Source organism: Callithrix jacchus, chromosome 1, assembly GCF_049354715.1.
Source record: "Callithrix jacchus isolate 240 chromosome 1, calJac240_pri, whole genome shotgun sequence".
NCBI classification, from domain to species: domain Eukaryota; kingdom Metazoa; phylum Chordata; class Mammalia; order Primates; family Cebidae; genus Callithrix; species Callithrix jacchus.
In genome coordinates this window covers 37,570,191-37,594,003 of record NC_133502.1, presented here as the reverse complement: position 1 = coordinate 37,594,003, position 23,813 = coordinate 37,570,191, and the positions used below count along the sequence as shown (strand labels likewise).

General features: G+C 35.5%; 1 protein-coding gene across 7 annotated transcripts in view; it reads left to right on the top strand.

Annotated features, from left to right (window-relative positions):
• Positions 1-23,479, top strand: part of SLAIN1 (SLAIN motif family member 1) — a 64,949-nt gene extending 41,470 nt beyond the window's left edge. For 4 of the 7 annotated variants that reach the window (XM_008979839.5, XM_078340710.1, XM_035295668.3 and 1 more), the window contains 6 exons: positions 1,303-1,452; positions 2,614-2,763; positions 4,920-5,261; positions 11,883-12,038; positions 20,087-20,369; positions 22,391-23,479. In XM_008979839.5, the coding sequence (XP_008978087.2) occupies positions 1,303-1,452; positions 2,614-2,763; positions 4,920-5,261; positions 11,883-12,038; positions 20,087-20,369; positions 22,391-22,466 (1,157 nt within the window). In that variant the 3' untranslated portion in view covers positions 22,467-23,479. The remainder of the gene's footprint in view (positions 1-1,302; positions 1,453-2,613; positions 2,764-4,919; positions 5,262-11,882; positions 12,039-20,086; positions 20,370-22,390) is intronic. The other 3 variants (XM_035295655.3, XM_078340777.1, XM_035295673.3) reach the window with 1 other exon arrangement.
• Positions 23,480-23,813: the final 334 nt, after the last annotated feature.

Here is a 23,813-nt window from a genome sequence, read left to right as displayed (position 1 = left end):
AATTTGGAGCTGATTATTATCCTGACTGTCCACATCACACAGTTTTTTCTCTCTCCATCCTACTGCCCATTTTAAAGCACTTCTCAGCTGTCTGATTGCTCATTAGCATTGCTCATTAAAAGTGGTCTGGGGACATGTATTTCAAAGCAGTCCTTTTAATACTTGGTTTTTCAAGTTTTGTCAAATTCACAGTGAATACAAACCAAGTTATTTATTGAAGTTTAGCCTCATTTATATTTTTTATATCATTCCTTCTGCTTAGTACATGTCAAAATGGTTACTTTTCAGAAAAGTGAATTTTGCCTAGCACATTGATTTGTCATGATAGATTAAACCATGTTTGGTGTGACTTAAGCTTTTATGATTTGGGATTTTTGTGTGTGCACAACCCCAAAAATATGGAGAGACAAGGGATGGTAATTTTGGAGAGGAGAAGTACATTAATGAGACAAATGAGGTAATGTAAGAATGAGATCTTCTGCCTGTGGCTGATGTAATTCCTTTCTGTTCATTATTTTAATTTAATATCAAAATCGTATTAAAGTAATGACATGTATATTCCTATCTCTAAAAGTTAGTCACATAAATAATGTGTATGCTTAATGCCGAAAATTTGGAAGTTTTTTTAAAGAAAAAATCCAAGTGATCACAGATAGTCTCTGTACCTGCCACCTGCGATAGTCATAGTGGTTGTTAAGTTCTGGTATAGATACTGTTCTGTTACTTTGTACACCGTTTTCCTTTCAACTTTGTTTTGGACTCAAGGCCATTTGGAAACACAATAGTCATTCTAAGTTCCTCCCTTAATCTGGGTATGAATTGACGTGAAATGTTATCAATATTTTCTGATATTAAATGAGTAGGAAAAATATAGAATTACATATAGTTAACATTAACATTTCCCATATTCCTAAAGATTATAAATTTGAGTTTCTCTCTTGATACTAATCCTTTTTTATATTGCAAAACAGTAAATCTTTATGTGGAAATAGAAAATTGAAAACATAATGTAGAAACTCGAAGTGCATTTTCATTATTATACAGGCATGTTGGCTTTAATCAAAGTAAGATTGATGTATTTTTTAAAAATGAATGTATAAATAGAGCCCTATTTCACAAATTATTTGTTTTTTATATATTTTTCTTTAAATAAGTGGAAGTCAGTTAAGATAGTCTTATGAAAAGTTGCTTTGTCTCTCGATTTCTCTCTCTTTTTTTTTTAATCTCTTCCCTTTTTCCTTCGGACAAGTCAACATCTGCTTCCATGTAGCTAACTGGTGCTATTTTCTGCTTCTATGACAGCTAGCCGATGGCGGAGTCTCTTCTCTTCAACTGCCTCACTGGCTTTTCCTTATAGTCCCGTTGCAAGACTCAGCCCTTATAGCAATGGCATTAATACTCCCAGCTTCTCTAAAACCTCAAATAAAGCAATACTAACACCTGAAAAAACAGGTAATATTTTAACTTCTTGACTAGCTGCTTGCTTTGTAATTCAGTTACTAAACACAGCTTACATATTCATCTTTCATTGAAAAGCTTTAGAATAATCTTAGAATGGAGAATTTGTGCTGCCTACTTGGAGTACAAAAAGACCTAGCACTACTTTGTACTCTGATGCCATTGATCTACTGCTCTCAGTCATATGTAGCAGATTGTCTTCCCTCTTTAGCAAAAGCATATGCATGCAGTTCTGTATTTCCAAATGCTTAATGTGCTTTTAAAATTAAATGTCAGACACAATTTAGGTAGTTTTTAATTATTGAAGATTATAAGCCTTTATGTATATTTTTATATTTTCTGATAGCTTTTAAATTTAGCTAAGACTGTGGAGAAGAAAACAGTCATAGTGGCTTTTTATGAGATGAGGATCTCACCATTTTCTTATTTTTCTCAGCATTGGTGTGATTCCATTCCTATAGCCTTCTTCTATTTGTTCTTTGGTTCTTTTGTCTGAAGCCACTGATTTTTTTTTTTTCTTTCATGGGTGGCTATAAGTCTCCTGTGACTACTCTCTGGTCTATATTAGGTGGGTTTTGTATATGTTTCTGCATTTGTACGTGCACCTTTTAGATGTGAGATATTCTTACTCATTTGTAGCACTGCTGTTTGTACTCATTAACAAATGGACCAGATTAAAATTTAGTTAAAATTATATAGTCTCTTACTGTCAGACAAGTATGTTTTATTAATAAAGTAAAAGTGAATATATTCTTTTTTCCCCCCTCCATGGAACTGCCAGTAAAATGAATATGTATGTTCTTATACCATGCCTTTAGATATATATGTATCTAATAGGATGCAGATTCTAGCAGTAGTTAATTATTTTATTGTGATAAAAAATAATGTGAAATCTACCCTCTTAACAATTTGTTTAAGTGTATAGTACACAGTGACTTTTTAAATTGTGAGAATTGAATTTGAAAGCAATGAACAAGTGGTTTCATATATATGAATTGTGAACACGTGATGTACACATGGACCATTACATGGTGACATGTTGGTGATTTTTGTAACATGAAAACATGAGAAAAATTGCTGACCATGTATATATGAATTGTAAAGCCTATGATCAGCCCTACAGATGAAAGAACACACATTTCCTTTGTGTTTCAGGTTACACTTCCAGGGGCTCCCCGCTCAGTCCCCAGTCATCTATCGACAGTGAGCTGAGTACTTCAGAACTGGAGGATGATTCTATCTCCATGGGATATAAATTGCAGGACCTCACTGATGTTCAGATCATGGCTCGTCTGCAAGAAGAAAGTATGTGTTCTTTCTAAACTAGAAAAATGAGGCTTCCACTTGGAATATACAGAGGGAGAGGGAGGTTTAGGCATTTTTCTTCAGGTAATGGGCAAATAATGAGATTCTTTCTCTCATGCTGTCCTGCTTTTTAGGTGGTGCCAGTTATATGCTTCTTACACTATCATGAGGTGGTAAGACCTAGTCTGATGAAAATACATTGATTCATGGACATTGCTGGTATTGCCACTATGGAAATAGGTGGACGGTTTTCTAAAAAACTAAATGTGCAACTTCCATGTGACTCAGCAAACTGCATTCTTGGATATTTATCCCAGAATAGTGGAAATTTGTGTTCACACAAAACCTTGTACATGAATGAATGTTCTGAGCACCTTTATAGCCCAAAACTGGAATTAGCTTAGATGGCTTTCAGTAGGTAAATGATTAAACCAATCATGCTACAGTCATACCATGGAGTACAACTCAGCAATAAAGAGCAACAAACTGCTGATACACACAACATCTTTCTTGAAGTTCCAGGGAATCATGCTGAATAAAAACTGATCAAAAGAGAGTGCATTGCATTATTCCACTCATATAACATTTTGAAATGTTAGAAATGGAGGACAGACTAGTGGTTGTTGGATTTAGGGATAGGGCTTAGGGCCTCAAGAGGGTCTTGAAGCTGGATGTAGTTATAAAAGGGCAACATGAGATTTTTGCAGTGTTGGTACTATTCATTGGTGGATCTTGGGACCTGCAGTTAATAAAATTGCATAAAGCTTAAAAGCTTAATATTCTTTCTCTCTCTCTCTCTCTCTCTCTCTCTCTCTCTCTCTCTCACACACACACACACACACACACACACACACACACCCTCCCCACACACATACTCTTTTTCTCTTTTTGTCTCTCTCTCTCACTCACACAAATAAACCTGGGAAAATCTGAATAAAATGGGTGAGTTATATCACTGCTAATACCCTGGCTGTCATAGTATTCTATAATTTTGCATAATGTTACCACTGGGGGAAACTGGGCAAAGTACTTTTTGTTGTTGTTGTTGTTAAGCACTGGATGTGAGTCTACAGTTATCTTAAAATTTCAATTAAAATGCATTGACATACTTCTCAGGGTAAATAATTGTGAAAAAGTAGATAAGTAGAAATAGGATAGTTTATCACTGGTTCTTTGATAAAGTTACAGAAAATAATCTGGGAGTGAGCTAGTTGAAGGGCATTAACGGCATCAAAAGGCACAGAACTGGAATGTTTGTTTCTTTTCAGCCAACCTAAGTAGAAATAAGTATCATTTAAGCATAATAATTTCCTGCTTTCAGGATTAGTCAAGGCTACTCTGAGAAACTTGGTAATGCTTATGCAGGATCTAATAAGATACAATTTTAAGGGGAAATATAGCTATTTTATATCATTATTTAGTAAAAACAAATTTAAATACTCTTTTTGAAATATATATGGCTAAAAGATTCTATGTCAGTTTCAGAAGTTAAGTAGTCAGGGCTAGACCACTTTAAAAAAACTGTAGTACTGACAATGGGGTAAATAACGAGAACTTTGTAGTTTCACTATTTTTAGATGATTATAGGATGTCCTAAAACTATTAGAAATGTTGAAATGTCAGTGTGCTTTGAAGATAATATTAATAACATAAAAGAACAACAGAGAGATGACCTTGTGGGAAAATATTTGTACCTCAGCTTTTAAACTTTCCCTTTGACTTTAAAAGTTGGGGATGGGTAGTAGAATGACTGCCTACTTTTGTTTTTTTTGAAGATTTTAATTGTTTTTAACTCATAGCAAACTATTCATAATGAGATGAATATTTCTTTCTAAGTTCCTCTTCTAAAATAACTCTTGATTTGAAAAGGGATCATTTGGGTACATGGATAGAAATTAATGAATGAGCTGTGGCAGATATATATAATCTTTGTAGGTATTGGGGCAATCCTTTTGCAAAAGAGAATCGTCCAATATTAGATATCTGTTTCATTAGGCAAATGTGATTATTATCTTTGGATTTAGTAAACTTGAGAGCAAGATAATAAGTTTCTGTGAGTAATCTGTTTGCCACAATTTTTCATCTAATATTTGATTAATTATAACTTAATGTTAGCTAGATCAAAATACACTAGAGCACTGTTTGTTATTTTATAGGTCTCAGGCAAGATTATGCTTCTACTTCAGCATCTGTATCAAGACATAGTTCCAGTGTGTCATTGAGTTCAGGAAAAAAAGGGACATGTAGTGATCAAGAATATGACCGATACAGTCTGGAAGATGAAGAGGAATTTGATCATTTGCCACCACCTCAGCCTCGTCTTCCGAGATGTTCCCCTTTCCAAAGAGGAATTCCCCATTCACAGACTTTCTCCAGCATTCGGGAGTGTAGGAGGAGCCCCAGTTCCCAGTATTTTCCTTCAAATAATTACCAGCAGCAACAGTATTATTCACCTCAAGCCCAAACTCCAGATCAGCAACCAAATAGGACCAATGGAGGTAGGTTGTATGCTTTTTTGATATTTGATATGCTTTGGTCTTTACTATGTTTTTGTCAAGAAATATCGTTTTTGTTTTTGAGACAGAGTCTGGCTCTGTCCTCTATGTTGGAGTGCAGTGACACAATCTCAGCTCACTGTGCAACCTCCACCTCCCAAGTTTAAGTGATTCTCCTGTCTCAGCTTCCCAAGTAGCCGGGGTAAAGGCACGTGCCACTATGCCTGGCTAACTTTTTTTTGTGTGTTTATATTTTAAGTAGAGACAGGGTTTCACCATGTTGACCAGGCTGGTCTCAAATCCCTGACCTCTAGTGATCTGCCTGCTTTGGCCTCGCAAAGTGCTGGGATGACAGCCACCATGCCCAGCCAAGGAACAGTTTTAAGAGAAATACAGATAATTGGTAAATGCTTCCAGATTTAAATTCATCCTCCAGACCTCCTCGGTTTGGTCTAAATTTGCATCTCTAATTGACTGGCTTCTGATTACATATCCCAGATTTATAAACTCACAACTTCAAGAAAACCTCCATGACATAGCTGGCTCAGAATGACTTATAAATGTGCAGCATCTCTGCATTGTTGCTGGTGCCTATGGCACAGGCAGGGTTGTACAAGCTGAGAAGTTCGTAGTCAAGCCCATGGACGCAAAGGCTGTGAGTTGTGTCATTCCTCACCTTATGTACAACCTTCTGTCTCTTACTGCCTGTTTCTAGCACAGAGTGATGTAAGCACAAAAGATGTTGCTTGGAGAGGATGCTGCTCTTACACAGCCAGATTTAGGGAAGTTCGGGATGCATCTTTCCCTCCAATCTCCTGACACCTAGATTAAGATCTGTGTAGTAGCAGGAACATGGAGGCTGCTCTCCATTAGCATTTGGCATGGTAATGGAAGTTGATCTGTCTTGTCAACATGGTGGGTTGCTGTATGTGTCATTCTTTCATACTTTTTCTATCTCTTCATCATTTTTCTTTCTTCCACACTCCCAGTAGTTAGACTCTGACTTGCAAGAACTATGGGGGAAGCAATCATGTAATATTCTAAGTCTTGTATGTTTTCGTACTAACGATCACCTGGACTCTCACACAAATTCTGTATATTATGGAGAGATAAACCAATTAAAAATAATTTATAGTTCCACAATTACAGTTCTTATTTATTATATGTCACCAGTTCTCAAAGCTGGGCCCAGAAGTGATCAAATGTTCTTTAAAAATATCTCTAGGCCAAATATAAATGTTGTATTTGTGTTCAGCCATTGTCCTGTATTTAATTTACCTTCTCTTCCTTTGTACTTGTGTCATTCATGCTGATGCTAATTGAGAGATCATTTGAAAATATTTCAAATTTTATATTCATAATTTCTCTTACTACCTTGAGATTTCGAGTTTAAAAGAGTGGTGGCTAAAAAATGTCATCATGACTAACATATTCAAGTTCATAGCATCAGAAAGACAATGTATTCCATATGCTTAGTGGAAGTCATAGCATCTTATTAAAATCGAGACAGGAGACCTAGAGTCATTTCTCTAAAGCTTTTTTTTTAAATATACTTGAGTGATTCAGAACATCATAGTCAAGTTGTCAAGCAGATGCTAGCACTGCATCTTGATTGATATTGTTAATAGTATTATTTTCCTCCAATCAGCTGTTTGTTGCTCCTCAGAAAAGTGGTATTTCACTTCCATCAAATGCCATTTGAAAAGGATTAGGTTTCTGTGAAACCTATGCTGGAATATTCTTCACAGGAAAGTAGAGATATACCTTTAGAGAGGTCCCTTTGTGGTAGGTTTATTTTGCCTAAAATGTCTAGTTTCCATAATACAAGAAAAATGGAATACAAAGGCAATTTTCTGGATGTGACTTCTGACTAATTAGCTTAATGGTTGAGAGCAGAGGCTCTGAAGTCCAGTAGACCCTGAGAAGCAAAGCTGAGAAGTTTCTCAGCTCTCTCAGGTTTGGTTTCCTTAACTAAAATGTGGAGAAGATCATATCTGTCTCTTTGGAAACTTAGATATAATTTCATGCCAAACCATCTGACACACATTTCCTTCACCTAAATATAAGAGGTAAATGAAATAATGAATGTTAGTTCCATTGCCTGGAGCCTGGAGTAGATGTGCTGAATAAAGGTTGTTTTCACCCCTTTTGTTTTTAAACTTTTATTATCATATGATTCAGATGTTCCAGCCTGCCTTTGTTACCATAGAATATTGAGCAAAATTGTGAAATAAGAATGGTCACCTTGAAACTAATCTATCAAATATTTTTCTAAATTATTAATATAGATAGGCAAAAATAATTGTTAAACCGTTGATTCATTTTAAAATAATTGAGAATAAACTAGATATGTATGTTAATATTTTCTGCTTTAATATTTCCTACACTGCCCAGATTTAAAGAGATGGCTCATAAAACTTTCTGGGATATTTCTGGGAATCATAGAATTAAAAGAAGCATATCTGGAATAACTTGTTAAATATCAAAATGACTAAACTTGTAGAATCTTTGCCAACTTTCCCATAATTTCTAGGGTATGGCAGGGATTACTGCTGGTGTGATGTAATCCTTATTATCATGAGGGCCTCCTCTGGACCCGGGGCTGACTGGATGTCTAGGTCTTGCTGTTTGTTGGATAATGAGTGTCTCTTTTAGTCCTAAAGATTCCCGAGTCTTTGTTTATAGTGTGGTGAGTCTTGCTGCCTCTTTAATGTGAGCAAACTCATTTGAATTCTTTCCTTGGTCCATTCTTCCAGTTTCCTGCTGCATCTCAGTCCTTGAAGATTAAACTGCTGATTTCTTATGAAGATAGAAATAGAACATTACTTTTGGTTCCCTGAACGTTAAAGTATATGTGGTCATTAAAACATTTCACACTGTTTGACAGGACATATACCTCATTTCCAGATGGTCTGACAAAATTGGAGATCACAGCTTCATTCCAAGGGGAATAGTGTCCTAAATATTTATGCTTGGAAGACCTTATTTTTAAGAGCATATTTCAAGATTAAAGCTTTCTGAAACTAACTCATTGCTTAAATATGAGTAAAGATTGGTTTTAAAGACTAACACAGGTTAGAGACATAACCAAGTGTAGCATGTGGACCTTGATTGGATCGTGGTTTAGGGGAAAAAGCTTATGAAAGATATTCTTGGGATGTGTGAAAAATTTTGTATGCAGATTATCATATAATATGATATTGTTAATTTGTTTACATGTGATTACAATATTGTGATTCTATAGAATTTTCTCATTCTTAGGAGATCAATGTGCTGCATTTAAAGTGTTTAGGTGTCTGAAGCTTTTATATTGTTAAGCTGAGCAAACAAATATATATATGGAGATAAATTAAATATAACAAAATGGAACCAACCAGTATAACCAGATGGAAAACAGATGGCTGTTTGATACTAGTTTAAAACATTTCTGTATGTATGAAAACTGTAATAGTAAATAGAGATTTTAAAAAGAAATATAGAAGTTCAATTAATTTTCTTAATAGCATATAATTATGTTCCTGTGCCTCCCTGCTGCTTAAAAAGATATAATTGGAAATATATATTGAAAATAGTCTAGTACTGATAGAGGCTGACTTTTTTACACTACTTTTTGTGATATTCAAAAGACCTAGATGTGGCCACTAAGATTATGTAGGGATGAATCCTTCTAATTCCTCTCTTCTACTACACATGGTCTGCCAAAACATACACATAATATTTGCTGTGTGAGGCTGGGAACGTTAATAGGAATTTGGGAATATGAGACATATGATTGTTGAAAATAGGCTGCAAGAAGATAATAAGGAAAATTGTCAAGGAATCGAACAGTCAGTGGCAATATTTGAGCATCCTTACTCTAGAATTATGCAGAGAAAGGGAAGAAGTGTGTGAGTGGTAGATACCTCCATTGGGAAGTACATAGAAAAGCTTCTCTATGGTGGGATAATTGTGCCAATTCTTAAAGTATTAGAGCCACATAAGTAAAATACTCTTTTCTACCATAGCCCTCTCTACAATTTCTTATGCGTTCTTATTATACATATCATCTCAGTATACTTATGCTTGTTTACTCTTTTGTCTTTTCCACCCTAAGGGGGCAAAAATTGCTGCATATGACAACATTCAATGAGTATTAGTAATGTCAAAGGAGCAGTTTACGAAGGCAGAATAAGAAGAGTTGAGTTTGATTTTGACTTGAATGCCTTTTGAATTAATATTCAAGTATATTCTTATCTTCTGGTTTTGCTTGACAGAAAGTGACCGTAAGATTGAGTGCTCTGATATGTGCACTTTAGTGTTTTGGGGTATATATTAATAAAGATAAAAATATCTTATAAGTTGGAGGGGTAAAACAAATTTTAGATATTAAAATGATTTATGATCTTCCATGGTTTATCCCTATCAAAATATTATTCTTTAATATTTATTTTATTTGGGAGAAAATTTAAGTTTAAATTTATCTTAGGTTTTCTCTTTAGAATCAGTGGTGGCATGGGGAAGGATTGAGAATCTCTGGTCTAGACTATAAACCTAGACCATAAATCTTGACTATAAATGAGACTCAAGACTGTATCTGCCTAATACACTGTGGTATCCCCAACAGCTCATAGGGTGCCTGGCATTTAGTGTAAACACAATAAATATTTGTTCCCTTGCTCATTTGTTCCTTCTCCAAAGCAGGGGGTGGGTGTCCACATGGAGAGACCAGCATGCTCACAGGTATGAGAGAGTTCTCCTCTGTGTTTGGGGAGCAGGCTGAAAGACAAGCTGGAGAAGTATAGAGCCTGTGCCTTGAAGGCCTCATCTAGGCTGTGCTTAGGAGCTTGGGCTTTCAGAAGAAAGGAGCAGGGGAGAAATTGGAGTTGGAGGGATTTCAGCAAGTGGGTGACTAGCTGTGTTCTGTGCTCTAGGAAAAGTGGAATCAGCTGTATGGGAGATTGGATTGGAGAAATAAGACACAAGGGTACATGAAGGCCAATTAAGAGAATTTTGTGAAAATGTAGGTGATAAATAATGAGGTCAGAACTAGGTGGTAGTGGAAGATTCACTAAATGTTTTTGAGGCAGAATTAACAGGACTTGGAAAGTATGGCGCAAAGAGAAGGTGAATCCTGAGAGACTCCTATACTTCTGGATTAGGTGATGTACTGGACAGGGCTAGAGTTTATGGATCTAAGTAATGTAGAAGGAGTAGTGTATGAAGGGGAGAAGGAAATGAATTCAATACTTGAATTAGTTTTGTCCTTGAATTAGTTATGGCTTACTACTCACATATATGCTTTTCTCCCTCATCTATGCATTTCACATATATGCTTAAATGACCTGACATAGGTACTTTAGTTTTTTGGGGGGATATGTATTGATCATGAAAAAACTGTTTTATAGCTGCTGTCTTGTGACTGGCTTATTTCACATCTGCCATCTTATGACTGGCTTATTTCACATCTCAACATTGAGATCTGTGTGTGACTCTCTGCTGCCTCTTGGTGGCAAAAGATGAACTTAGCAAGTTCAAAAAATAGAAGCATTCTCTTGGTCTTTTTTGTTTTCACACATTTGGTGGCATACTCATGAAAGTTAAAATTTTTCAGAGATTAATGTGGTCATGTTAATGTGATTAGTGGATATTTCAAGACATCTCAAGTTTGAATTTTATTAATTTGTTCCATTTTGATATGGTAACAAAAGATTCCGTAAATTTTGGTTTTGATTCTTCTAGGTTTCTTTTTTATTAAAGAAGCATGTAACTTAATTTCTAGGGTTGTTTTGATAAATTAAATGGCTGTAAGATTATTTTCTAACTTTTTAAATATATTTTTGTCCACTTATTGAATAGGAACAAATAGCTAACTGATTATCTAGTCCCTATGTCTTTTTACACATTGTATTAGTCATGGTTCTCTAGAGGGACAGAACTAATAGGATAAATGTATATGTGAAGGGGTGTTTATTAAGGAGTATTGACTCACACAATCACAGGCTGAGGTCCCGTGATAGGCTGTCTGTAAGCTGAGGAGCAAGGAAGACAATTGGGAGTCCCGAGTCCTCAAAAGTAGGAAAGCCAACAGCGCAGCCTTCAGTCTGTGGCCAAAGGCCTAAGAGGCCCTGACAAACCACTGGTGTAAGTCCAAGAGTCCAAATGCTGGAGAACTTGAAGTATGGTGTTCGAGGACAGGAAGCATCCAGTATGGGAGAAAGATGAAGACTCGAAGACTCAGCAAGTCCGCTCCTTCCCCGTTCTCTGCCCTTTTATCTTAGCTGTGCTGGCAGCTGATTAGATGGTGCCCACCCAGAATGCAGGTGGGTCTGCCTGTCCCAGTCCACTGACTGAAATGTTAATCTCCTTTGGCAACATCCTCATAAACACACCCAGGAACAATATGTTGCATCCTTCAATCCAGTCAAGTTGACACTCAGTAGTAGCCATCTCACATGTTTATTTGGTGGAACCCTTCTGGGTGGGGAGTGCTTTTTCCTGTATAGCAGGTCAGAAATCTTCATCATCAGGACGTAATTGTTTTTATATATTATGGAGCACAATATGACTTTTGTTATTTGCTTTTGAAAGCTAGTGTTTTGGTTGCATAACATTTGTCATTTTTAATTTAGTAAAATTCTTTTCCAGATAAGCTCCGAAGAAGTATGCCTAACCTAGCCCGGATGCCAAGTACAACCGCTGTTAGTAGCAACGTTAGTTCTCCAGTCACCGTGCGAAATAGTCAGAGTTTTGACTCAAGCTTGCATGGAGCTGGAAATGGAATTTCAAGAATACAATCTTGTAGTGAGTACAATTATTTGATATACTTATATATTGTATAACTTTTATAATTTTTAATTGTAAGAAACATATCTGTTTCATTGCTTTATATTTACTTGCAAGCACACTAAACTTTTCTCTTTGTTCTATAACTTATTTTTTTTAATTTCACCTTTAGAGTTGAATAGTATTTTTACCAGTGCCTGTGGTATCAATCATAGTAAATTGTTAATTTTTTTAGTGCTTGTTTTGCAGCACATATACTAAATTGTTAATTTTGTAATAATAGTAAATTATTTGTAGTTCTTTATATCCAAGGATAGTGTAAGTACTACCTGGTGATTGATTTATCCACTCATCATACAAAATTTTTTTTCTTTGTAGATCCTTCTTTCTAGCTCTCTACCTGAATAAGCACACTTAATTCTGTCTAGCCATTACTTTTGTCTTGTTTTTCACCCGTGCATACTTTTATCTTTTTTCCCTTTATATGAAGTTATATTTTAATATGTCTAAAGTAGTTTTTATCCACTCTTTAAGTTTACCACATTCTGTTACTTACTTTCTATGTTTTACCTAGCAGTGACCATTAGGCCTAGTGCTGTGTATCTTCACTTTATGTGGGGATGTGCTGCTTCTGTATCCCCCCTTTCCTATTTATGCTGTCTATATGGGTTGTTGCAGTTAAGTCTTACTCCGACCTCTAGGAGGAAGGCATAAGGTCATAGTCTCAGTATTCATAAAAATGCCCAAACTTGAGAGGCCTGAGCCATGTACTGAGTGTACTGGCCAAGAGTCATCAACCGGTTGTCTGAGTCTGCATCCGAAATGACTTGTAGCCCTTTTCCCTCAAACTTAGTTTTGGATGTCAAGTTGTATTTCCCTAACATGCAGTGGTCTTTCATTTCATGATGCTTTAGTTCCTAACAACAAAGTGGCATCATTTACCCTGTACAAAGAACTGTACTAACTAGTTTATATTCATTTTCTTACATAGTTCTACCAACAACTCTATGCATTAGTTTCTACTGCCACTCTTATTTTGTGGAAAAGGAAACAGTTTTGATAGGTTAAGGAGCAGTTTGTCCAAGGCCATGCAGGTAGAAAAGGAGAGAGCAGACCTAGATCTGATTACTCCCCAGAGCTTATGCTTTTAACTGCTGTGATATTCTAGCTCCATGTGCTGTTCTCTCTGCCTAGCATTCTTCCTATTCCTTCTTCATTCAGTTTACTCTTACTGACTTTTATAATACAGTTCAAATACCATGCCCTCAGAAGTCTTCATTGCTTCCTGGATCATCCTAACACGCTTTCTCAAATACCCCCAAACAATGCTAGAACGGATTAGATTTTTGGTGCTTACCTCTGTTATTCCATGTACCATGTTTCACCATCAATATATTTGTTTTCCTTATTAGATTGTAAGCTCCCTCTGGGCTTGGACCATTATTTATTCAACTTTCTGTTCCCTGTTCCTGATGTGTCGCCTGAACACAAGGAACTCTCAGTGACTGCTTGAATGAATGAATGAATGCCACAGGATTCTATGTTAAGGCTTGAACTGTTAAATATTTGAATCAATGATCGTATTAACACGCAGAAACAACTTATGAAATTTGCTCATGGTAGAAACTAAGAGGACTAATAACTGATTTTATGTCAGGAGGCTAGGACAATAGGCCAATTGTATCATGAAGAAATTTAGCTGATAGAAATACACAATTCTATATCTAAATTACAAAAATAAATAGTGTGCCAGCCTAGACAATGTGATGAAACCCTGTCTTTACAAAAAATGCAAAAACTAACCAGGCATGGTGGCATATGCCTGTAGTCCTAACTACTGGGAAAGCCAAGGTAGGAGGATCACTTGAGCCTAGGAGGTTGAGGCTACAGTGAGCCAAGATTGCACCACTGCACTCCAGCCTAGGCAAGAGATAGAGTGAGATCCCGTATTGAAAAAAGAAACAAAATCAATAGCGTAAGTGTACAATGAGAGAAATACAGTTTTGAGAGTAGCAAATATGGTAACAATTAGGAATTTTTGTTGACTCCAACTCTGTGTATTAATAGCATATTTGAGTGCTAGAAAAATGTACATCCCAAAATAGAATGTACACTGCAAAGAATGTTCAGCTTTGATTGAAGTACCACCAAAATGACAGGAAAATGTGAAAAGGATACAGGAGCCAAGTTGAAGAAACCTCCCAATGGCCAAATTTGGGGTAGTTTGAGCCACAGAGAAAATAATTATAGTAATGAATTATAACTGATGAAATAAAATAAATATGCATAGTTCATACTTAATTGGATAAATAAATACATAGAAAAAGGGGAACATCTTCTTTGTAATAGAATTCCAATTCATGCATGTAAAAGAAATGAGGAAAAGAGAAAAATCATCATTTGTAAGTCAAGCATAATAAGAGAAAGCCCCCAAGAAGAATGTTAATGTGTAGTAGAAGGAAGACTCTCATAACTTTTTGTTTCAAATCTTAAGATTGTACTCTTATTTTCTCTCATTTAAGAGCATTCTAAACCACTGTTCTTTATGCGTTCTAAGTTCATATCTTGACAATTTCTAGTTCTGGACCACTTTGCTTTCTGGAAAGAACAAAGGTGGGGTAGATAGTTGGAAAGGCTGCAAGTGTAGAAGGAAGAACACAATTGTAGTCAAAGACCTGGTTTTGGGTGTTTTCTTAACCATCAACTTTTTGGAAAGTTAAGTATTTTTTTCTGAGTCTTGTTTTCTCATTTGTAAAATTAGAATTATGCCTATTAATTTTAACTCGTTTCTCTTATACGTCTTTTAAAAATCAAGGGTGGTTTTACATATATATAGAAATATATATGTATTATCCTAGTAAGAGTCCTATTGTCTCTCCTATCATTATATATATATATATATATGATGAAACCCTGTCTTTACAAAAAATGTAAAAATTAACCAGGCATGGTGGCATATGCCTGTAGTCCTAACTACTTGGAAAGCCAAAGTAGGAGGATCACTTGAGCCTGGGAGGTGGAGGCTACAGTGAGCTAAGATTGCACCACTGCACTCCAGCCTAGGCAAGAGATAGAGTGAGACCCTGTGTTGAAAAAAGGAAACAAAATCAATAGCATAAGTGTACAATGAGAGAAATACAGTTTTGAGAGTAGCAAATATGGTAACAATTAGGAATTTTTGTTGACTCCAACTCTGTGTATTAATAGCAGATTTGAGCGCTAGAAAAATGTACAATACATATATATAGGAGAGATAATAGGACTGTATTAGGATAATGCATATATATTTTATCTCTCCTGCACATTTTATATATATATGTTTTCAGGAATAGGGTCCTATTTGTCCTATTATCTCCCCTACACATTACATATATATATATATATATATATACACACATACACATTATATATATAATATATTTTTATATATAAAATATATTATATATATAAATATATCATATATATTTATATATATGATATATAAATATATCATATATATATAATATATATATTTATATAAATTGTTATATATAAAATATATATATAATGTGTATGTGTGTGTATATGTATATATAATGTGTAGGAGAGATAATAGGACTAATAGGATCCTATTCCTGAATAAACTATTCTGTAATTCATTTCAAATGAAGTTGGTTGGCGTTTCATTGACTCTATAGATCAGTTTTTGGAGAATCTTAACAATATTAAGTCTTCTTATCCATTAATGTGGAATAGTCCTTCATTGACTTACAAGAGAGCCTTGTAAGGTGCTGGTGATGCTTTTTATCTTGATATGAGGAGTGGTTACAAGAACATGTTCACTTTGAAAATTCACTGAGCTGTATACTTAACATGTATTTTATGTATATTATGCTTCAGAATAAATTGAGCCAAATTCATGTATTGAAGGTTTTTTTAAAAATTAACTTTTTTGGAGCAGTTTTCTGTTTATAGAAAAATTGAAAAGGAAATACAGAGAATTCCCATATAATCCCTCACCCTCTGTATCCTCCTAGTTTCCCCTATTATTAATATCTTGTGTTAGTGCAGTAGACTTGTTACAGTTGCTGTACTAGCATATTAAAAGTTTGCAGTGTTAAAAACTAGCAATTTCAGGAATTGTAGAATTGGTTAGAAAGAATCTTAGAGATGATTTGTCAACCACAAAAACTTTGCTGTGTGGCAAAGCTAAATGGGAACACATCTAAGGCAGAATCTTATACAGACCTTATTTTTTATAAAGTTTTTTGACTTTTATATACATACATCAGCTTTCTTTTTTTTTTTTCTTTTTCTTATTTCAGTAGTTTTTTGGTTATAGCTGGTTTTTGGTTATATGTATGAGTTCTTTAGTGGTTACATTTTAAGATTTTCGTTACTTGGATGAGTTCTTTAGTTCTGAGATTTTGGTGCATCTGTTACCAAAGCAGGGTACACTGGACCCAATATGTGGTTTTTATCCCTCACCACCCTCCCAAATCTCCCCACAAGTCCCCAGAGTCCATTATCTCATTCCTATGCCTTTGCATTCTCATAGCTTAGCTCCCACTTATGAGTGAGAACATACAATATTTGGTTTTCCATCCCTGAGTTATTTCACTTAGAATAATGGCCTCTAGCTCCATCCATGTTGCTGTGAAATATTACTTTGTTTCTTTTTGTGGGTGAGTAGTATTTTTTTGTTGTATATATACCACATTTTCTTTATCTACTTGTTGGTCAATGGGAAGTTAGGTTGGTTTTAAGCAGTTGCAAAGTGTTCTGTTATAAACATGCGTGTGCCTGTATCTTTTTTTCAAAGAATGACTTCTTTTCCTTTGGGTAGATATTCAGTAGTAGGTTTGCTGGATCAAATGGTAATTCTACTTTTAGTTCTTTAAGCAATCTTCATACTGTTTTCCATAGTGATTTTACTAATTTACACCCCCACCAGCGGTGTAGAAGTGTTCCCTTTTTGCCATATCCACACCAACATCTATTGTTTTTGACTTTTTAATTATGGCCATTCTTGCAGGGTAAGGTGATATCTCATTTCGGTTTTAATTTGCATTTCCCTAGTGATTAGTGATGTTGAGCATTTTTTCATTTGTCTGTTGGCTGTTTGTATATCTTTTTTTTTGAGAAATCTCAATTCATTCCCTTTGCCCACTTTTTGATGGGATTACTTGTTTTTTTTTTTTTTTTTTTTTCCTACTTCTTGCTAATATATTTGAGTTCCTTGTAGATTCTGGATATTAGTCCTTTGTCAGATGCATAGTTTGCAAATTTTTTTTTCTACTCTGAGTTGTCTGTTTACTCGGTGATTATTTATTTCGCTGTGCAGAAGCTATTTTAGTTTAATTAGGTCCCTGAATTTAATTAATTTAGTTTAATTTATTTATTTTTGTTTGAGTTGCCTTTGCTTTTGGGAGTTTAGTCATGATTTCTTTGTCTAAGCCAATAGCCAGAATAATTTTTTCAATGTTATCTTCTAGAATTTTTATGGTTTCAGGTCTTAGATTTAAGTCTTTGATCCATTTTGAGTTGATTTTTGTATGAGGTGAGAGGTGGGGGTTCAGTTTCATTCTTCTACATGTGGCTTGCCAGTTTTCCCAGCACCGTTTACTGAATAGGGTGTCCTTTCCCCAGTGTCTGTTTTTCTATGCTTTGTTGATGATCAGTTGGCTGTAAGCATTAGTGTTTATTTCTGGGTTCTCTATTCTGTTTCATTGGTCTATGTGCCTAGTTTTATATCAGTATCATGCTGTTTTGGTAACTATAGCCTTGTAGCATAATTTGAAGTCAGTTAATGTGGTGCCTCCAGATTTGTTCTTTTTGCTTAGTCTTGCTTTGGCTATGTGGGCTCTTTTTTGGTTCCATGTAAATTTTAGAATTGTTTTCTTTAGTTTTGTGAAGATTAATGGTGGTATTTTGAAAGAATTGCATTGAGTCTGTAGATTGCTTTGGGCAATATGGTCGTTTTCACAATATTGATTCTTCCAATCCATGAGCATGGGATGTGTTTCTTTTTGTGTCATTTATGATTTCTTTCAGCAGTGGTTTTTAGTTTTCCATGGAGAGATCTTTCATCTCCTTGGTTAAGTATATATATTTCTAAATATTTTATTTATTTTTTACAGATGTTGTAAAAGGGATTGAGTTCTAGATTTAATTCTCAGCTTGGTCATTGTTGGTATATAGTAGTGCTGCTGATTTGTATACATTGATTTTGTGTCCTGAGACTTTACTGAATCCATATATGATATCTAGGACCTTTTTGAATGAGTCTTCAGGGTTTTCTGAAGGTATACAATCATATCATTGGCAAACAATGACAGTTTGACATCTTCCTTTTCAATTTGAATGCCCTTTCTTTCTCTTCTATAATTACTCTGGCTAGGACTTCCTGTGTTATGTTGACTAGAAATGGTGAAAGTGGACATCCTTGTGAAGGATGTCTTGTTCCAGTTCTCAGGGGGAATGCTTTCAACTTTTCCCCATTCAATATGATGTTGACTACGGGGTTTCTCATATATTGCTTTTATTACTTTGAAGTCCCTTCTATGCTTATTTTCTTGATGGTTTTTATCATAAAGGGATGCTGGATTTTATCAAATGCTTTTGTGTGTCTATTGAGATGATCATATCATTTTTGTTTTTGATTCTGTTTATGTGCTGTATCACATTTACTGATTTGACCATGTTAAACCATTTCTGTATTCCTGGGATGAAACCTACTTGATCATAATGTGTTATCTTTTTAATAACACATGTATCTGTGTTTCTGTGTATAGATTTTATCTTGTATACTCGAGCAAATTTTTTTAAGAAAAAAAACTTAAGGATAAAGTATTTTTTAAGGAAATATTTTCAAGAGATGGTAAACAAATGAAACCATGGATACCTTTTTGGGTCTTTTTTCCCTCTTATATTTACTTCAAAAAGGTATTTATCATATATTTTATGATTAAGTAAATTCAACTGTTTTAGAAAACAGGTTATGTCCATGTTTAACTATGTTGCAAGTACTAGGCAGTAAAGTAAATAGTAAATAGGTAGTTAGTAAATAGGCAGAATTACGTGCATAAGTTTCTGTTAAATTTGATTATTTTCCTTGGAGAAAGGGATTTAAAAATTTAAAATTTGGCTAGGTGCAGTGGCTCACACCTTTAATCCCAGCACTTTTGGAGGCCGAGGCAGGCAGATTGCCTGATGTCAGGAGTTTGAGACCAGTCTGACCAACATGGTAAAACCCTGTCTCTACCAAAAATACAAAAAACTTAGTTGGGCGTGGTGGTACATGCCTATAGTCCCAGCTACTCAGGAGGCCGAGGGAGGGGAATTGCTTGAACCAGGGAGGTAGATGTTGCAGTATGCAGAGATCACGCCACTGCACTCCAGTCTGGGTGACAGAGTGACTCCATTTCAAAAAAAAAAAAAAATTTAAAAGCTTCGGCCTAACAGTTTGTTACCTTTTAATGTGAAATGATACACAAAGTTGGGTCAGCATACTGATGACATTTTTAAGGGTTCTTCCCAGAGAGTTCCCAATTCCCTTCATTTTATAGGTTTTACTGCTTTTATGAATGTAATAATATCCAGCAACCCACTGAGATAGATAAATGACATAATGAATATTATTTAAGGAATATATCTGTAATAAACTGTACCTACAGATATCACCTCTGTCTTCTATAATTAGAACTATTAAAGCATCTCCCCATTTTATTTTCATGGACCCACCATCAAAGCAAGCATCAAGAAACCCTAATGTCTGGCAAGCAAGCAGGGAAGACTTTGTCTAAGAACTCAGAGGTCATCACATTTGTAAAGGAAAGGAGGCTATGTTTAGAACTGGTTTCTGCATATAGTCAGCCACTCTAAAATGTGGCTGATGGACGGAAGGAGATCCTTGTCAAGGATTACAATTTTCCATGACTCGGTGCTGTCTGGAACCTATATTCCATTTATCTCCTCCCATGTGTATTGTACTCTCAGGCATAATGGGCTCTTCTGAAAATAACACACATTTCCTAGGTTAGATAGTGGTAGAAGCTTCCTCATGTGAATATCATTTTCTCTTCTAGTTCCATCACCGGGACAGCTTCAGCACAGAGTCCACAGTGTGGGGCATTTCCCAGTGTCTGTCCGACAACCTCTTAAAGCCACAGCCTATGTGAGTCCAACCGTTCAAGGCAGCAGTAACATGCCTTTATCGAATGGCTTACAGCTATATTCCAACACAGGAATCCCCACACCAAACAAAGCTGCAGCTTCTGGAATAATGGGTCGCAGTGCACTCCCAAGACCTTCGTTGGCAATAAATGGGAGTAACCTGCCTCGAAGCAAAATTGCACAACCTGTTAGAAGGTAAGAATCTTTGTTTGTATAATTTCATTTGCAGTTTGGAACTAGAAACTGCTCCAGATACACACTGACCTTTCCTTTGGCTCAGTTTAACCTTAGTAAGTCACTACCCATTGTGACCTGACTTGTGCTCTCCTCTCTTTGAAAAGTGATGGGTATCCCTGTGTGGGTCGGGTCTCCTTCCCTCTGCTGTCATACTCCCTCATCGTTATCACTCCTAACACATTCTTTGCTTTTGCTTTTACCAGATAAGCTCCATCTCTAGAGCTTTGTAGCTTTCTGCTCCCAAGTTACTAGCATGGCTTGCTCCGTGTCTCCTTCAGGTCTTTGCTCAGATGGTAGCTCTATCGAAAAATTGTAGGGTGGGGGGAAGTTGACTCTTAGGTTCATTGCTGTGTATCCCTGATGCCAAGAGCTATGCCCAGTATGGGTAGGATCTCAAATATTTGTCGATTAGTCATGTTTAATCAAAATATGAAAAAATGTGTCAGGTATATGTGCACATGCACACCCTCTTCCCACACATTTATGTTTTAAAAACCATCTTAATGACATTCAGCTGGGGCTTTATCAGCTTATGTTGGTAAGATCAGTATGGTCCAGGTAGAAATTTTTTTTCCCTTCAAAGTTTGAGATTACTTGCAGAGGCCATTTTAGCCCAGCTCTTGGTCATGATGTACCCTTCTTGAACTGGATTTCATGGAGTGTGTTATAGTAAAAGAAAATTCATAAAAGGGATGGAGGAGAGATTGGGAGATGAGGAAATAAAGATAGTGAATACAGACAACTCTTATAAGAAATTAGGATACGAAGAAGGAGAAGGAGCATAGTAAAAGTTTGAAAGGGGTGGAACAAGTAATTTTTTCTGTCTTTATGCACTTATGTATATATAAATAGTTTTGTTTTTTGTTTAGTGGTAATAGATGCTCAGATAAGCAACAAGTTTTAAAAAACAGAAACTATTGAAAAGTAGAAAAGTAAAGACTGACCCATAATGCTACTAACCCGATAGAAATCATCTTGGTACATGTTTATTTATTCAGTAAGTTTTGGCTTATTCTGCTTTGTAAATGCAGAGCTGTGTCGTCATGTTGATGGCTGAATGAAATCACATTATTTGATGTATATGGTTATTGTAGACCATTTATCCTTGAATATGTGCCTCCAAACTAAACTCTTGGAAAAGTTGTCACTGCTAGACTATATGAGATGGTCTCTTTCCCCAAACTTGAGCAAACACTGGGTATTATTCTTTTTAACAAGTTTTTTACCTTAAATTATTGATTTATTTTTTCTAGAGACTGGGTATTACTCTGTTGCTCGGGCTGGAGTGGAGTGGTGTTGGTCATAGTTTGTTGTAACCTCAAACTCCTGGGCTCAAGTGATCCTCCTGCCTTGCTAGGACTATAGGTGCATACCATCACTACCAGATAATATGAAAAAAAAAAAAAAAAACTATAGAGACAAGGTCTTGCTGTCTTGCCCAAGTTGGTCTTGAATGCCTGGCCTCAATCGTTCCTCCTGCCTCAGCCTCCCAAAGCATTGGGATTATAGGTATGAGCCACTGGACTCAGCGAAAGAATTTTTTAAAATGTTTTGCTAATATGATAGGCAAATCTTCCATTACTAGTAAGGTTTTGAAGATTTCTTCATATTCATTTACTGTTTGTATTCAACAGAGTAACCATTTATGTCTTTAGGCCATGTTGCTAGCCAGGAGTCTATATTTTTCTTATTTTAAAATATGTTTTATTAAGGGTATTGATCACTTTTATTTATGTGGCAAATTTACTTGTGCACCTACAGCATGCATGACACTTGGCCGTGAACTGGAACTCTGGGAGATATGCATGCAGTGAAGACCCATAAGTGTGAACCACAAAATACACTTGGGGTAGTGCCAATGGCTTACCATTACTGCAGTGGAGGAGCCTAGATGGTAAAGTAGGTCTAAGTAAGTGATGTGGCACACAGGGTTATTAACAATCTCTCTCTCTCTCTCTCTTTTTCTTGTCTCTTTTTAGTTTTCTTCAGCCTCCAAAGCCTCTGTCTTCACTCAGCACTCTGAGGGATGGAAATTGGAGAGATGGTTGCTACTGATGCAGTTTTATGTACCCTTGAAAAATGGGAAAGAAGTAAATAAAAATGAGGGTTGTGTTACCTAGCTGGCTGGGTAACAGTGGATGTTGGGATATTCTTTCCCTTTTGTGTTTTAATATATTTACTGCATTGTTTCTCAATGGACCAGTCACCAGAGACTAATTATTGCACTTAAATATTTGCCTGAGATACTGCAACATTCTCAAACCCATGGTTGCAGTATTGTGACACTTAGATCTAGGAAGTTTTTGTAGAACTGCTCTGTACCTGAATACTTTTTGAGAGAATTGAAATGTATCAATAATGCTTTGCCATATGAGTTTTTTAAAGTAACTTGTTCAATTTACTTACATGTTCTAAACATCTTTCCATTACGTGTTCTGTATTTTAATACATTGCATATTGACAACTAGGTTCTATAATGTATGCTTTGAAATTTACTTTTTTATAGTTTACAGGAATTTTATTTTTTGTGCCTATTTCTTTTTACACCTATGTGAACCACTATGGAACAACTTAAATTTTGTGCCATAAAAATATTTTTGTGGTAAGGTACTATTTTTTTAGCTCTAGGGATATATCAGCAAAAATACATCATGCAGTTTGAGAGACATAATTTTGTGTTGAATGAGCACAACATAATTTGAGGCATTGCAAGGAGATAGCCAGACAGCAGCGTTAAATGGTCCTGTCTTTTTCATTGTTAATTTATTGTCATACATGGGTTTCATATTTATAACGACATCATGAGCTCATTGCACTTAATACCTGCAATGTTTGCTACTGTACCACAACTGATTTTCAATACTTTATTACAAAGGATGAAACTGTAATGTTTTATTAACAATGCTTCTGGAAATGAATGCATTTTAAAGCAAATAAATCTTTTTGATAGACCTTTTACAAAATCCATTTGCACTAATGAATGCTTTCTTATGGCATATAACTAAATATTTGTTACTGTGTACACTGCTGTTTTGGAATGTTCAGAAATAAAGACTCTATTTCAGCAATATCAGGTCATGCATGAGTGTGCAGCATGAATGGTATGACTACATGTGTTTCACTACAGTTGTGAAAATTGTTATTGTTCCTCTGTCCTTGTACAGGGCATTTATATCTCAAGCAGGTAGACTTAGAATATTCACATTTGTAAAATTATTTTTCTTTTCCCAAATACTCCTAATTAGAAATGTGAGATTTTTTTACATTAGTTTTGGTTAGGTAGTTTTACAGTGAGGTTTAGGTCCATTTAAAGAAGCCACTAAAACTCAAGCAGCATGTTGCTTGAGAAACACATTTACAGATGAACATTGTCAGTGGAGATTTTCATATTTATAGGAGTTG